Source organism: Musca vetustissima, unplaced genomic scaffold, assembly GCF_032173495.1.
Source record: "Musca vetustissima isolate MV318-11 ecotype Yass unplaced genomic scaffold, APGP_CSIRO_Mvet_v1 utg24955, whole genome shotgun sequence".
NCBI lineage: Eukaryota > Metazoa > Arthropoda > Insecta > Diptera > Muscidae > Musca > Musca vetustissima.
Window position 1 is genome coordinate 1 of NW_026874226.1, and position 15629 is coordinate 15629.

The following is a 15629-nucleotide window of genomic DNA, read 5'->3' on the forward strand; positions in this document are numbered from 1 at the left end:
TTTTTTGAAGGACTATAAGAGGCGTTGTTTATTTTATGAAGTTTGTCTCAAGGACTATAAGAGGCGTGGTTTATTTTTGAAGGACTGAAAGGCGTGTTTTATTTTTGAAGGACTATAAGAGGCGTAGTTTATTTTTATATTACAAAAGGCGTGGTTTTTTTAAGTAGCGTGGTTTATTTTTGAAGGACTGTAAGAGACGTGGTTTATTTTGAAGGACTACAAGGGATGTGGTTTATTTTGAAGGACTACCATGAGGTGTGGTTTATTTTGCAGGACTACAAGAGGTGTGGTTTATTTTGAAGAACTATAAGATGTGTTATTTATTTTGAAGGGTAACCATAAGAGACGTGATCGATGTATTATCAATATTTGAAAACTCTCTTTTAGGATATCGGTCGAACTCTCAGATCCTTAAAAATGGATTTTTTGACTAATATTTTTTTATATATTTTCAATATGAATTCCACATAATAAAAATCATTTTCTTTTCAGATTCGAAGGCGTCGAAGTTATCTCACCCAATGAATTCGAAATTGTGTTGTATCTCAATCAAATGGGCGTCTTCAATTTTGTCGATGATGGCACTTTGCCCGGTTGTGCAGTTCTCAAGCTAAGTGATGGCCGGAAACGCTCCATGTCGTTGTGGGTTGAATTCATCACCGCCTCGGGATATCTATCATCTAGAAAAATTCGAGCTCGTTTCCAAACCCTTGTCGCACAGGCATGTGATAAAAGTATTTATCGAGATATGGTAAAAATGATTGGTGACACAACAGAGGTTAAGTTGCGTATACGTGAACGATTTATTGTTCAAATTACGCCGGCATTTAAATGTTCTGGTATTTGGCCACGGTCGGCAGCGCATTGGCCGCTGCCGCATATACCATGGCCGCATCCCAGTATTGTGGCTGAGGTGAAGACGGAGGGATTCGATTTACTCTCCAAGGAAAGTGTCATATTTCAAAATAAGAATAATAACGCAGCCAGTATGGAGGGTGATGCATGGGTGTTGAGCTTCTTCGAAGCGGAAAATCGTCTGTTACAAGGTAAGGACAAAATATGGGGGATTTTTAAAGGGTCTCTAAGAGGCGTGGTTTATTTTGAAGGACTATAGGAAGCGGATTTATTTTAAAATACTAAAAGGATGCATGGTTCATTTTGAAGGACTATAAGAGGTGGTGATATTAAGGGATTATAGAAGGCGTGGTTGATATTAAGGGACTATAGAAAGCGTGGTTGATATAAGAGACAATAGAAGGCGTAGTTGATATTTAGAAGACGTGGTTGATATTAAGGGACTATAGAAGGCGTGGTTGATGTTAAGGGACTATAGAAGGCGTGGTTGATATTAAGGGACTATAGAAGGCGTGGTTGATATTAAGGGACTATAGAAGGCGTGGTTGATATTAAGGGACTATAGAAGGCGTGGTTGATATTAAGGGACTATAGAAGGCGTGGTTGATATTAAGGGACTATAGAAGGCGTGGTTGATATTAAGCGACTATAGAAGGCGTGGTTGATATTAAGCGACTATAGAAGGCGTGGTTGATATTAAGCGACTATAGAAGGCGTGGTTGATATTAAGGGACTATAGAAGGCGTGGTTGATATTAAGGGACTATAGAAGGCGTGGTTGATATTAAGGGACTATCGAAGGCGTGGTTGATATTAAGCGACTATAGAAGGCGTGGTTGATATTAAGCGACTATAGAAGGCGTGGTTGATATTAAGCGACTATAGAAGGCGTGGTTGATATTAAGCGACTATAGAAGGCGTGGTTGATATTAAGCGACTATAGAAGGCGTGGTTGATATTAAGCGACTATAGAAGGCGTGGTTGATATTAAGCGACTATAGAAGGCGTGGTTGATATTAAGCGACTATAGAAGGCGTGGTTGATATTAAGCGACTATAGAAGGCGTGGTTGATATTAAGCGACTATAGAAGGCGTGGTTGATATTAAGTGACTATAGAAGGCGTGGTTGATATTAAGCGACTATAGAAGGCGTGGTTGATATTAAGCGACTGTAGAAGGCGTGGTTGATATTAAGCGACTATAGAAGGCGTGGTTGATATTAAGCGACTATAGAAGGCGTGGTTGATATTAAGCGACTATAGAAGGCGTGGTTGATATTAAGCGACTATAGAAGGCGTGGTTGATATTAAGCGACTATAGAAGGCGTGGTTGATATTAAGCGACTATAGAAGGCGTGGTTGATATTAAGCGACTATAGAAGGCGTGGTTGATATTAAGCGACTATAAAAGGCGTGGTTGATATTAAGGCGTTGTATATTTTGAAGGACTTTAAAAGGCGTTGTTTATTTTGAAGGACTATAAAAGTCGTTGTTTATTTTGAAGGACTATAAAAGGCGTTGTTTATTTTGAAGGACTATAAAAGGCGTTGTTTATTTTGAAGGACTATAAAAGGCGTTGTTTATTTTGAAGGACTATAAAAGGCGTTGTTTATTTTGAAGGACGATAAAAGGCGTTGTTTATTTTGAAGGACTATAAAAGGCGTGGGTTGGATTTTTTAAAGGTCAAAAATAGGCGAAATTTTTTTTAAAATGACAAAAGAAGGCGTGGATATTTTAAAGGTCAAAAAGAGGCGTTAATTTTTTTTAAAGGTCAAAAAGAGGCGTGACTTTTTTTAAAGGTCAAAAAGAGGCGTGACTTTTTTAAAGGTCAAAGGCGTGACTTGTTCAAAAAGAGGCGTGACTTTTTTAAAGGTCAAAAAAAAGACGTGACTTTTTTTAAATGACAAAGGAAGGCATGGATTTTAAAAGGTCAAAAAGAGGTGTGACTTTTTTTAATGAGAAAAGAAGGCGTGGATTTTTTAAAGGTCAAAATGAGGCGAGGATTTTTAATGACAAAAAAATTCGTGGATTTCTTAAAAGACAAAAGGATTCGTGGATTTTTTAAAAGTCGGAAGGATGTTGTTATAAAGGACAAAAGGATGATATTTAAAGGACAAAAGACAAAAGAATCCTTATTTTTATAAAGGACAAAAGGAGACGTGGATTTTCAAAGGAATGTAATAGGTCTCTAAAATTTTTACAGTAGGCGCATGTTATTAAAGACTGTAAGAGGTCTCTATAGACTTAATTTTTACAGTAGGCGTGGATTATTAAAGGACTGTATGAAGTCTCTAGGGGCTTAGATTTATGAAGGTCTGTATTTTTTGAAGAATTCTAAGAGATTTTTTAAGGACTTAAAGACACCTGATTTTTTGAAGAATTGTAAGAGGCATAGATTTCTTATGGAATTTAAGTGTCCTGAATTTTTAGACATTGGATTTTTTAAGGGCTATAAAATGTATATGGGTTTCCTTTTCCCATATTTCCAGGTGGCTGCCGCCGTCGTTGTTTGAGCATCCTCAAGACTCTGCGTGATCGTCATTTAGAATTGCCCGGCAATCCCATAACTGCATACCACTTGAAGACGCTGCTTCTCTACGAATGTGAAAAACATCCACGCGACTTTGAATGGGATGAACCATGTATTGCCGATCGTATTAATGGTATATTTCTGCAGTTAATATCCTGTCTGCAATATCGAAGATGTCCCCATTATTTTCTACCCACTTTGGATTTATTTAAGGGTAAATCACCCAGTGCTTTGGAACAGGCCGCCAAGCAGGTGTGGCGTCTGACAAGGGAAATGCTAACAAATGCCAATGCCTTTGAAAAATTGTAAAGAGAAAAAATACAATAACGACAAGGCTAATAAGGAGAGTCAAAAATATTTGCAAAAAAATAAACAAAAGAATGAATGTGAGAATAATCAGAAGTCTGCTGCTCTAAGCAATATATAAAAAAGCCATGTATAAAAAAATACCATAATTACTCTGAGGATAATAAGGATCATCAGTTATTTTTTGGCCATTGAATTATTTTTTTTAGGTTTTTTGTTTAATAAATCATAGATTTTTTTAACTTCAATGCCAGTGGCCGAAAAAATAATCTTCAAAATTTTGAAATAACAAAATTGTTTTTTATTAAAAAAAAAAAAAAACTTCTTCAAAACACACACCAATCACCACCACCATCCACCAGATTTAATGGTGGTATCCATAATCTAAAGATCATAGATAATATCCACACCAAAAAAGAACAAAACTACTCCATATGTGAACACCAAATCTCTTCACCCATACCACGCATACGATATTCATTCATACATGAATATGAAGATAAAATTTAAAAACCAATCTTGATTCTGAGAAGGATAATCCCTTGGTAAACAGCATCCCTGCCTACCACCAATCTACCTACCTACTCATCTATGTATGAATCTACAAAAACATAACACCGTCACATTGTTTCCAACTGCAGAGATCAAGATAATTTTGCACATGATTATACTAGGTCCCCAAACAATTGCTCATTCATAGTCTATAGTCTACACTCGAGGAAAAAACAGTTAATCTCCCATAATCCTCTCCATAGAAATATGTACTAATTACATTGATATTTCAAAAAAATCACCCAACTGGTTAAGTACTGATACTCTCAAAAAAAAAAAAAAAAAAAAAAATCACCCAATTGGTTAAGTACTGTTACTCTCAAAAAAAGAAATATTTTCATATGGTATTCGATATATTTTATATGTAGTTCAAAAAATATATATTTTTTTTACATTTGGATATTTTGTGAATATGTTTAAAAAGAGTTTTAAAAATATTATTCGAATTGCATATGAAAATTCCGTAGAAACTTTCAGTATAAATAAAAAACACATTGTATACGATTAGATTTAATAAAATCCCTTACATGTCCTTAATAATAATCAATAACTATAATGATTTCATTAACCATTAAATATTTTTTTATTAAATGGAAAGCAGAAAAAAATATTTTGGAAAACAAGTCTTTTAACCGTAATAAAATCTTAAGATTTATATATGTGCAATTTGATAAACTAATATATATTATTTTTTGTAAAAAAACACATTGTTAATTAAAAAAAAAAAACAAAAACATATTTGCATAGCAATTAAGTTTAAAAATAATAATATTACAATAACACTTTTACCCTTTTTCTCTATTATGAAAATTTCATGTTAATATAAAATCTACCCAATTACTAAATAAAGAAAATTAATTTTTTTTTAAATATTGTATTAATATAAGGTAATTAGCTGCATTGTACATAGCTGCACTTTGGATTTACACTTCTAGTAAACAATTTGATCTGTGGAGAATTTCCCCATCATGTGCGCAAAAAATCTCAACACCAACAACTGCCTTATCTGCGTTGCACGTGGAATTTTTGACACTTATCTTAAAACACTCCAATCATCAAATCTTCTGTAATACAAAATTGTGTTAAAAATATTTTGAATATGCTGGCGACTGGCAAGAAGAGCTGGCAAATTGAATTTCTGTAGAAGGCATTTTGAACATGTACTTTTCTCAGATTCCCTCTCAAATATTTCGTTTAAGTGCACAATTCATACCTGCACATTTAAGATAACAGCTCAGAACATTAATAATAACATAAAGATTATTAATATCGGTTTATTTTCGGGTATTACACCACATACCGGTATCCCTCTGAGTGGCAAATATCCCTACTAGCAAGTAAAATATTGTTAATCGGTGTTACCTCAGTCTACACAGGAAAACAATTTTATGAATATTTTCATAATTTCATTCAAAGATAATTGTGCACGTACAATATGAAACATGAAAAATGTAATCGTTTCGTTAATATAACAACGATTTTCCTATTTCGCTCTACTTTATCGCTATTTCCTCCCATTTTTCCTTTCTCCTATTTTTTATAAAAATAAATGTATTCCTCCCAAGAAAAAAAACACAACCGCCATTCATTTTTCGACTGTTTTTTGGAATCGTCCTTCGATTCTCCCCATACTTGGTAGTAATTTTTGCAACCGTTTTCGTTGCTAACAACCGCCGACTTTTCACTCATTCTATTGCAACAAGTCTGCATTCCATTGTTTCGTTGATTAAGACACTCTTACCGACCTCTGCATTGGTCTTACAAAATTCTCATATGTATTTTCCAAATCATTTCGATATATTAAGTCGGGGAAATCCATTATTTTTATAATAATAATAGCACTTTATTTAACATGCTTCGAAATATCCGATTTGGGCCAAATATTTACCTTTTTGTATGGTTTGTTGCCATTTTAAAGGTAATTTAATAATGCCTCTCTCATAGAAGTCCTGATTCTCTATTTGCAAATTACTCTAGTAGTCCATTTTTACAATCCTCAATAGATACAAATTTTTTATCATTAAAGAAATTTTGCAATGCAAAAAATGATGGCAATCGCTTGGTGCCAAGTCCGGACTGTATGGCGGATGCATTAAAACTTCCCAACCAAGCTAGTGGAACACGACACCTCTCATGTTGGCCAATTCTGGCCGCTTCTGAGCAATTATAAAGGGTAAGAGTTTTATGGTCAATTTGTAGCCCCTGGGCGAAGTTACTGTTAACATGGCGGTCAACTTCGATCATTTCTCCGATTTTTTTTGACATTTTCGACGACCGACCTACCTGTGCGAGGTGCATCTTTAACATCAAAAATTTCTGAACGGAATCTACCAGTATCTATCCATAAACACCATTCATAATTTTAGCCGCTTGGCTTGCATTTTCCCCTTTGTCAAAGAAAAAACATGAAAATGTACCGATTTTATGTAAATTGGTCACGAAATTTCTTATATTTCATTCGATTTTGTGCATAACGTAAACGATTCTAGAATGAAGATTCATTTAAGTTGGTTCAGATTTAGGTATAGGTCACCCATATATATTTCCGTACGATTTGATGTAAATTGGACACCAAACGCCCTACGTTTTTCCGATTGAGGCGAAGTTTTGATGTTTTGAGTTGAATTTGGAATAACGTGTGTTTAGTTTCAATGAAATCGGATCAGATATAGATATAGCGCAATTTTATCGAAGTAGTGCACCCTAAGGTTTGTCCAATAGAAACGAAGTTTTGCATGGCGTATTAATGTGAGAAGCAGGGTGCGAAGAATGATTAAAATACGCTCTTTCTCACGAATGATCACGCGCTAGAATTCGATTATTTTCAATTTTTTGCGAATGATAAAGTTACAATGAATGAACAAGCATTTGTAATCTCACGCGAATGTTCGCATTGTACGAAAAATTCACGAACGATAAAATTTCGCTGCAAGCGTCGTCGATTCGTTCATTCGGGAGCATTTGTTGCTGATGAACATTCTTTTGATAAATTCCAAAAACAAATGTTCGCGAATGCTCGCGAGCACTGTAAAAAACAACAACAAACAAAAATGTGTGTGTAGCATAAAGTGTGTGGAATAACAAAACACATGTCCAACAACTATTGAGTTCACAAACGTTTCTTGTTGGTGTTTTTGTTGCTGTTTTGAGCATTCGCGAGAATTCGGGAATGTTTGTTTTCATTCGTGAGAGAATGTCAGAAATAATTTCAACCACCAAACGAAAGGAACGATCGGTTTTGTGTGATCTCACTCTTTGTCATGTGTGTGCGAACATTTTTTGGCGAATGCTCGTTTGCTAAAGAATTTATCGCCATAAATTCATTCGTAAGATGAGCACAAAACGAAAAGAATGTATATTAATTTATTCGCGATCGAATTTTGACGCACCCTAGTGAGAAGACAGAACTTCTATTGTATATGAGACAGGTCTTCTGTGTGATAGAAGACAAATCTTCTATAGGTCAGAAGAATGGTCTTCTATTGGATAGGAGACTGGTCTTCTGTGAGATATAAGAATGGTCTTCTATGAGATAAGACCATTCTTGGTCTTCAATTGGAAAGAAGACATAGAATGACATTTTTATGTGTTGATTTAAATTGAGTTGAATTTTGAATTTTCCTTAGAGGTTGTACTTGACCACAGGTTGCCTTATTTTCAGTTATTTGAAAATTTCCCGCTCATAACATCTTCTTTAAGTAAAGTTCCGGATGCTCTCCTTGATTGTGTTTTACCTTTTATGATTAATTATTATAGTTGATGATTCGACGGAAATGTCTATCACTCTTCATCTCAGTATTGTTATACTGAGATTAATTCTACAAGGATTAGTACTAGTTCTTCTAACAAAAAAAAAACTTAGGAAAAATATTGAATTTCTATTAGAAAACCGAAATAAAATATGAGATATTATTTCTAAACTTGAAGTACATTCAACAACCATTCATAAGGGTCATAGAAGACCATTAAACTAATGACTTGACGTTTTAGGGAATCTACACAAAAGGATGTAGCTCCTTCAGACCCCATCGTAAAGATGCAAACCTAATAATCTGCCAACCATTAGATAACAAACAGGACGAAGATGAGGGGAAAAGCAATGCGATTAAAAACAAAAACAAACTCCATGTGTTAAAAATAATAACAAATTATGCTTTAACACGAAAGAGGAAAATCAAACACCACACCAGCTCTACCAGTCAAGACCAAATGAATTAGCTCTCAAGTCCTACGCAACAAATAATCGTTAAAATAAACAGGGTTGGTTGAAGAGGCTGGCGGGTTGGTTGGCTGGCTGTCTGGTTGCTTGCAAAACATATCACATTACTTGATTTGTTCGATTTGCCTCACCGAACCCCAAACGAAGTTGAATGTTGGCATACCAGTCATACCATTCTTTTTGTTTCGGATAATCATCATTGTTCCATGCCATGCCATGTGAATTTTGTATTTATTACCCTGAAAGATGAGATGTTTACCAGCTGATTGTGAAGGCGTATAAAAATGATAACTTCCAGAAAACAACAGCAAAAAAAAAAAAAACAAAACAACTTGTGAAGTCTCTTCTTGCCACACTCATGTCCTGATGATGGTGAATTTTCATCGTCATCATCATCAGTGGAATGGAGAATGTAGAAATTTTGCTAAAGTACTTAGTAGTAACCGAAATGCAGAATAGGCACAGTGGGGAAAATGTATTATATTAAATAGAAGACCTGACTTCTCTCCTATAGAAAACCTGTCTTCCATCCGACCTATATTCTATCCTATAGACGACCTGGCTTCTATCCTATAGAAGACCTGTCTTCTATCCTATAAAAGACCTGTCTTCTATCCTATAAAAGACCTGTCTTCTATCCTATGAAAGACCTGTCTTCTATCCTATAAAAGACCTGTCTTCTATCCTATAGAAGACCTGTCTTCTATCCTATAGAAGACCTGTCTTCTATCCTATAGAAGACCTGTCTTCTATCCTATAGAAGACCTGTCTTCTATCCTATAGAAGACCTGTCTTCTATCCTATAGAAGACCTGTCTTCTATCCTATAGAAGACCTGTCTTCTATCCTATAGAAGACCTATCTTCTATCCTATAGAAGACCTGTCTTCTATCCTATAGAAGACCTGTCTTCTATCCTATAGAAGACCTGTCTTCTATCCTATAGAAGACCTGTCTTCTATCCTATAGAAGACCTGTCTTCTATCCTATAGAAGACCTGTCTTCTATCCTATAGAAGACCTGTCTTCTATCCTATAGAAGACATGTCTTCTATCCTATAGAAGACCTGTCTTCTATCCTATAGAAGACCTGTCTTCTATCCTATAGAAGACCTGTCTTCTATCCTATAGAAGACCTGTCTTCTATCCTATAGAAGACCTGTCTTCTATCCTATAGAAGACCTGTCTTCTATCCTATAGAAGACCTGTCTTCTATCCTATAGAAGACCTGTCTTCTATCCTATAGAAGACCTGTCTTCTATCCTATAGAAGACCTGTCTTCTATCCTATAGAAGACCTGTCTTCTATCCTATAGAAGACCTGTCTTCTATCCTATAGAAGACCTGTCTTCTATCCTATAGAAGACCTGTCTTCTATCCTATAGAAGACCTGTCTTCTATCCTATAGAAGACCTGTCTTCTATCCTATAGAAGACCTGTCTTCTATCCTATAGAAGACCTGTCTTCTATCCTATAGAAGACCTGTCTTCTATCCTATAGAAGACCTGTCTTCTATCCTATAGAACCCCTGTCTTCTATCCTATAGAAGACCTGTCTTTTGTCCTATACAAGTTCCGACCTCTATTCCATAGAATACCAGTCTGTTAAGGCCTCATGTCATCGGAAGAGTCATTCCCTATAGAGAACTCCTGAAATTTCCAATTGAAAATTACATTTTTTAGTATATTATGTCCATATCCCCCTATAGAAGACCTGTCTTCTATCCTATAGAAGACCTGTCTTCTATCCTATAGAAGACTTGTCTTCTATCCTATAGAAGACTTGTCTTCTATCCTATAGAAGACCTGTCTTCTATCCTATAGAAGACCTGTCTTCTATCCTATAGAAGACCTGTCTTCTATCCTATAGAAGACTTGTCTTCTATCCTATAGAAGACATGTCTTCTATCCTATAGAAGACTTGTCTTCTATCCTATAGAAGACCTGTCTTCTATCCTATAGAAGACCTGTCTTCTATCATATAGAAGACCTGTCTTCTATCCTATAGAAGACCTGTCTTCTATCCTATAGAAGACCTGTCTTCTATCCTATAGAAGACCTGTCTTTTATCCTATACAAGTTCCGACCTCTATTCCATAGAATACCAGTCTGTTAAGGCCTCATGTCATCGGAAGAGTCATTCCCTATAGAGAACTCCTGAAATTTCCAATTGAAAATTATATTTTTTAGTATATTATGTCCATATCCCCCACAGTGTGACACAAGTGTGCCTGTTCCCAAAGCTCTAATGCATCCATCCATGATGAGAATACCCACAAAAAGAGCAGCAACCAGTGTTACATTGAGAAACATCAGGTGAAGTTCTTAGAGATGAAGAAGACAAGAACGAAAAAAAAACAAATGACCCTTTTCTGGTGGGAGGGCATGACTCACACTAGCCCATAAGCAACAGCAGCAACAACCATAACAGCCCCCACCAACCATAAAGCGAACATAAAACAGAAGGCAAACTCAAGCAACTCAAGCTGAACGTGTGTCTCCGAGATCACATAACATTAAGCACGGTTGCACGTGACCACAAATTGAGTGGGTATGCCAGTACCAGTCCCACTGTTAAGCAGCAACCAACCACCAGGTCGAGCGACTGGTGTTACTTACACATTGAGATATGGCACGTTTGTTACGAACACGCCAGTTACCGGGAGCAAGCTGTGGCCCTGGAAGATGCTGATTTTAAAATTCATGCTCATAATCAGCCGCTGAAGACGACGACGAAGAGTGGGCTTAACAATTAACATGAAAAGCATTTGACAAATTATGTTCAACAGTGAGCATGGGTCGAGCGAGCGACGAGTGCCGAATGGGAGTGAATAAAAAACCCATTATCTAACTAAAGGCCACCATCGCCACCCTCCAAATGTTTTACGGATATAACGAATTAGAATTTGATTTGCTTGCCATGAGCTTTTGTTGGAGGGGGAAATGTCACTGGAACATTGTTTTGAAAACAATATGGGGTGGAGGTGAATAAATGGAATATATGTCACCACATACTTTGATAAGCATTGTTCGTACCTCCCTGTTTTGTTGTTTTTTTTATTATTATTTAATTCGTTTATGCCTTAGGTCATTGTCTTGATATTGAAAATGTTTTGTCATTTATTTGGCATTTGTTGATTATTCTCATATCCAAAATTCCGACGACAAAAAATAAAAATGTTGCTTGCGGCAAAATGTTGAATAAAACAGGATATATGTTGGCTTTAAACTAAAATAACAGAGAATTGTCGCATTGAAAAATTTTGGATTTGTTTGAAAGTGGCATGTTTTTTTATTGTTTCGAAGGCATAACAAATAATTTCCGTTTTATATTGTTTTGATTTTAATTAGCACTATTTTATTTCTATTATATTATTTCAATGTTTTATACCAGATTTTGTTTAAAATCAGATATTCACAATAGTGGCAGGTGTGTTTGGATGTTGGGACCAAATGTTATTTGGTATGGCTCGATATATGTATATGTGAAATAAGTAAATTAGTGTCAGTCGGTATTACCGTCCGATATATCCCTCTTTGCTTTTTTATAGTAGGTTGGGTTTTCCGAGAGTGGGCAACTAACCCGACGCCTCAACCCATTTTTTGTAACTCACTATTTCCTCGGGTGATGGTATTTCCATCCCAGATGGCACCACGGGGAGGTCAGTGTCCACCAAGATAAGCCTGGACTTCGCCATGTTAAAGCCGATCAGAGCCGTTGCTTGGTATCTATCATCCCCTACGCCACCCGTTAATCTATTAGCTTCAAATTAAATTTACAAGTTTGGGACTCGATCTAGGCTTGGTAAATTTATTATGATTTGAAAAATTTGGATAAAATCGCTTGATATTGGATAACCAAATTTTCAAAATATTGTATATTTACTAGATATTGAAAAAAGTACTATAATAGTCAAAAACTTTAACGATATCTGATTCGACCTGAACTTAGCATAACCTGATGGATGGGATTTATCGGTCCACCTCCCCAACAAATGTTCAATTTTTATACCCTTCATCACACTGTGATACAGGGTATTATGTCTTTGTTCATATGTTTGTAACAGGCAAAAGGAATCTAGATAGACCCATGGTTCCTTTGGATAATATGCATAGAATCACTTTCTGAGTCGATTTATGCATGTCCGTTTGTCTGTTGATGTTAAATTGTAAACAAAGTACAGTTTTCGTAAAAATTTATATATAGCTCCCATATGTAGTTTCGCCCGATTTTACTTAACTGGTGCACCAACGTCCCTGTTAATCTTTCGATTTGCACGAATTTTGGCAAGGCGTACTGAATTAAATCTAGAATGAAGATTGCTAAGTTTCGTGAAAATTGGTTCAGATTTAGATATAGCTCCCATATATATTTTCGTCCGATTTAAGGTAAATGGTGTACCAATGTCCCTACATATCTTTCGATTTGCACGAAATTTGGCTTAGCGTAATGAACTATGTCTAGAATGATGTGTGTTGAGTTTCCTGAAAATCGGTTCAGATTTAGATATAGCTCCTATATATATTTTCGTCCGATTTTATGTAAGTGGTGCACCAAAGTCAATATATATGTTTCGATTTGCACGAAATTTGACATAGCGTACTGAATTGTGTCTATAATAATGTGTGCAAAGTTTCGTGAAAATCGGTTCAGATTTAGATATAGCTCCCATATATATTTTCAACGGATTTTAGGTAATTGGTGCACCAAAATCTCTGAAAATCATTCGATTTGCACGAAATTTGTCATAGCGTACTGAATTAAGGCTAGAATGACGTACATTAGAACTTTTTACCGGGTTAACCTACTTTATGAGGATTTATTTGACAAATATGCAAAGGAATTGACAATTGAAACCCACTGGGTTAACGAAATCCGGTTAAATGTAAACGTACTATAAGTTTCGTGAAATTTGGTTCAGATTTAGATATAGCTCCCATATATATTTTCGTCGGATTTTATGTAATTGGTGCACCAAAGTCCCTATTTATCTTTCGATTTGCACGAATTTTGGTGTAGAGTACTGAATTAAGTCTAGAATGATGTTGCTAAGCTTCGTGAAAAGATCCATAGCTAGGCCGATGGACACAACGTACTGATGTAATATAAATTAGTCTCTGGAAAGTTTCCCTGAAATCGGTTCAGCTATATTCCAAACTGGTGAGGGTATCATATAGTCGGTCCAGTCCGACTTTACTACTTTCCTTACTGGTTAAATATTTTGAATGTCATCCTCAAGTTTACATCGTTTTTAAGCGTTTTAATTCGGGATTATCGCTTGGTATGAAGTCAGAATATCGTTCTCGAGTCCCATTTTGATTATAGGTGACACATTTTTTAGAGGTTATAAATTTTAGCTTTAGAGGATATAACAAGATCTGCCCAGAACTCATCGCCGTTTTTAGGTGACAAATATGGCTCTACCCGCTAATCTATATTTTTATTGTCTTTGTTTACATCGAAAACGACATTTACGACACTTTTTTATGTCTTCCTTTAATAAAATACTAAAACAAGTTGATATCTAAAAAAATCCGCCTACACAATAAATCTAAGAAGTTCCCAAAGAATCTTGCCATCCATGGGGAACATTTATTTAGCGACGACAAAAAGTGTGTATGTAAAAATGTATTAAATAACCATAAAAATGCTAACAATTTCATTAAGATGTCATAAAAATCTCTTCCGAAAAGTTTTAGAAACGCCAACAATTAGGAAGAAAAAAAGGGGTTGTCAGTTGTAATACAAAACGATTTGTCTTGTCTGTATTTTGGAAAATATTTGAAATATTTTTTTAGGGAGGAGAGAAACATAGGCTTTACAACAAATCGCCCTGTCACAATGAGCAACTTTTCAAAAAATTAAAAAAAAAATCTGAATGAACCGAAAAACTTCCAGTGACGGTCAGACTAATTTATATTCCCACCTTCTGTGTCGCCGCCAACAACGACCGAAAAACTTCCAGTGACGGTCAGACTAATTTATATTCCCACCTTCTGTGTCGCCGCCAAAAACGACAAACGTTAAAGAAAAACGACGACGACAAAACTTTAAAAGGCAATTTATGTTTTCGGAAATGACAAAAAATAATCCTTTTAGGCAATAAAATTGACGCCAAACATCTGTTTCAGGCTTTATCCGAACTATGAACTAACGAAAAAAAAACTAGATATGCTTGCAAAGGGGGAGAGAGGTGTGGGGGGAGATGCTTTTAATATATTACATAAAATAAAACGACCGCCAAATGTTCGAACGCTTCCCCTTTTTAATTAGTTCCCTTCAAGCGGAAGGGTAAATAGATTTTTCATATTTTTTTTCTCCAACTGCCACAACCACCACTTCAGGGATTGCCTGCCCCCTTTAGAACTTGCAACACAACACCCAACTTTTTGTCTGTGTGCGCCTCTTTACACGCGCTAATATAAATCACAATAAAACATCAAATAAAACTGTCATAATTTTAAATGCAACGCCGCTGACATAAATGACAATATGTCAATTTGACAGTACAAGCTATTGAAATGATGCCGCCGCTGTAACGTCGTCCCTACCACTTAATTAGTTGCAGTGGCAATAAGCAACAGCACCAACAAACAGATGAACACTCCACTCCTTTAGTATGGATGGGGTTGCACTCCTCACTCCACCCCATTTAACACCTCTCATACATTTTTTATAGTTGACTAAAGTTGTGTTTTTTTATTTGTCATTCTTTTCTTGTAGACTACCACTTAAAATAATAAAAAAACAAAGATATGGGTCTACTCTTGGCATTGCTCCATTGATGCGTGAAAATAAATCATAAATAGTGTGATGTGCCTGGATAGAGGAGATGGGTGGATTGGTTGACATCCAACTTAAGTTCTGTAATTAAATGCAAATGTAGGGTTTGAGAATAGGGAGTTGGGATGATCTACGTAATTAATTTCATACTGAGGGTGGAGGTTGGCCTATCCAGTTTTGACAAATTGTATGTGACATAATCCGCTCCAAAAATTATTTTTCTAACCTCAAACCGTTTTCAAAGATTGCTGTATAGTTACGTTTGTGTGGCATCAGTCGGTAAAGCAATGGTGGAAACTTAGGCTGCCAGAGGACCAGAACCAGAGAACCTATTTTACCGTTTTTGTAACTTTCCACTGTAAAGAACTGCCATACTAAGCACCAGTAAGG

The 15629-nt window shown here is 35.7% G+C and overlaps 1 protein-coding gene across 1 annotated transcript; it reads left to right on the forward strand.

Moving 5' to 3' along the window:
• Window positions 1-492: 492 nt before the first annotated feature.
• On the forward strand, window positions 493-3692 carry LOC133331721 (protein mab-21-like; the record flags this gene model as incomplete). Its single annotated transcript, XM_061540101.1, has 2 exons — window positions 493-1046; window positions 3343-3692. Coding segments are annotated over 2 exons (904 nt in total), but the record flags the coding sequence as incomplete, so codon positions are not given.
• Window positions 3693-15629: the final 11937 nt, after the last annotated feature.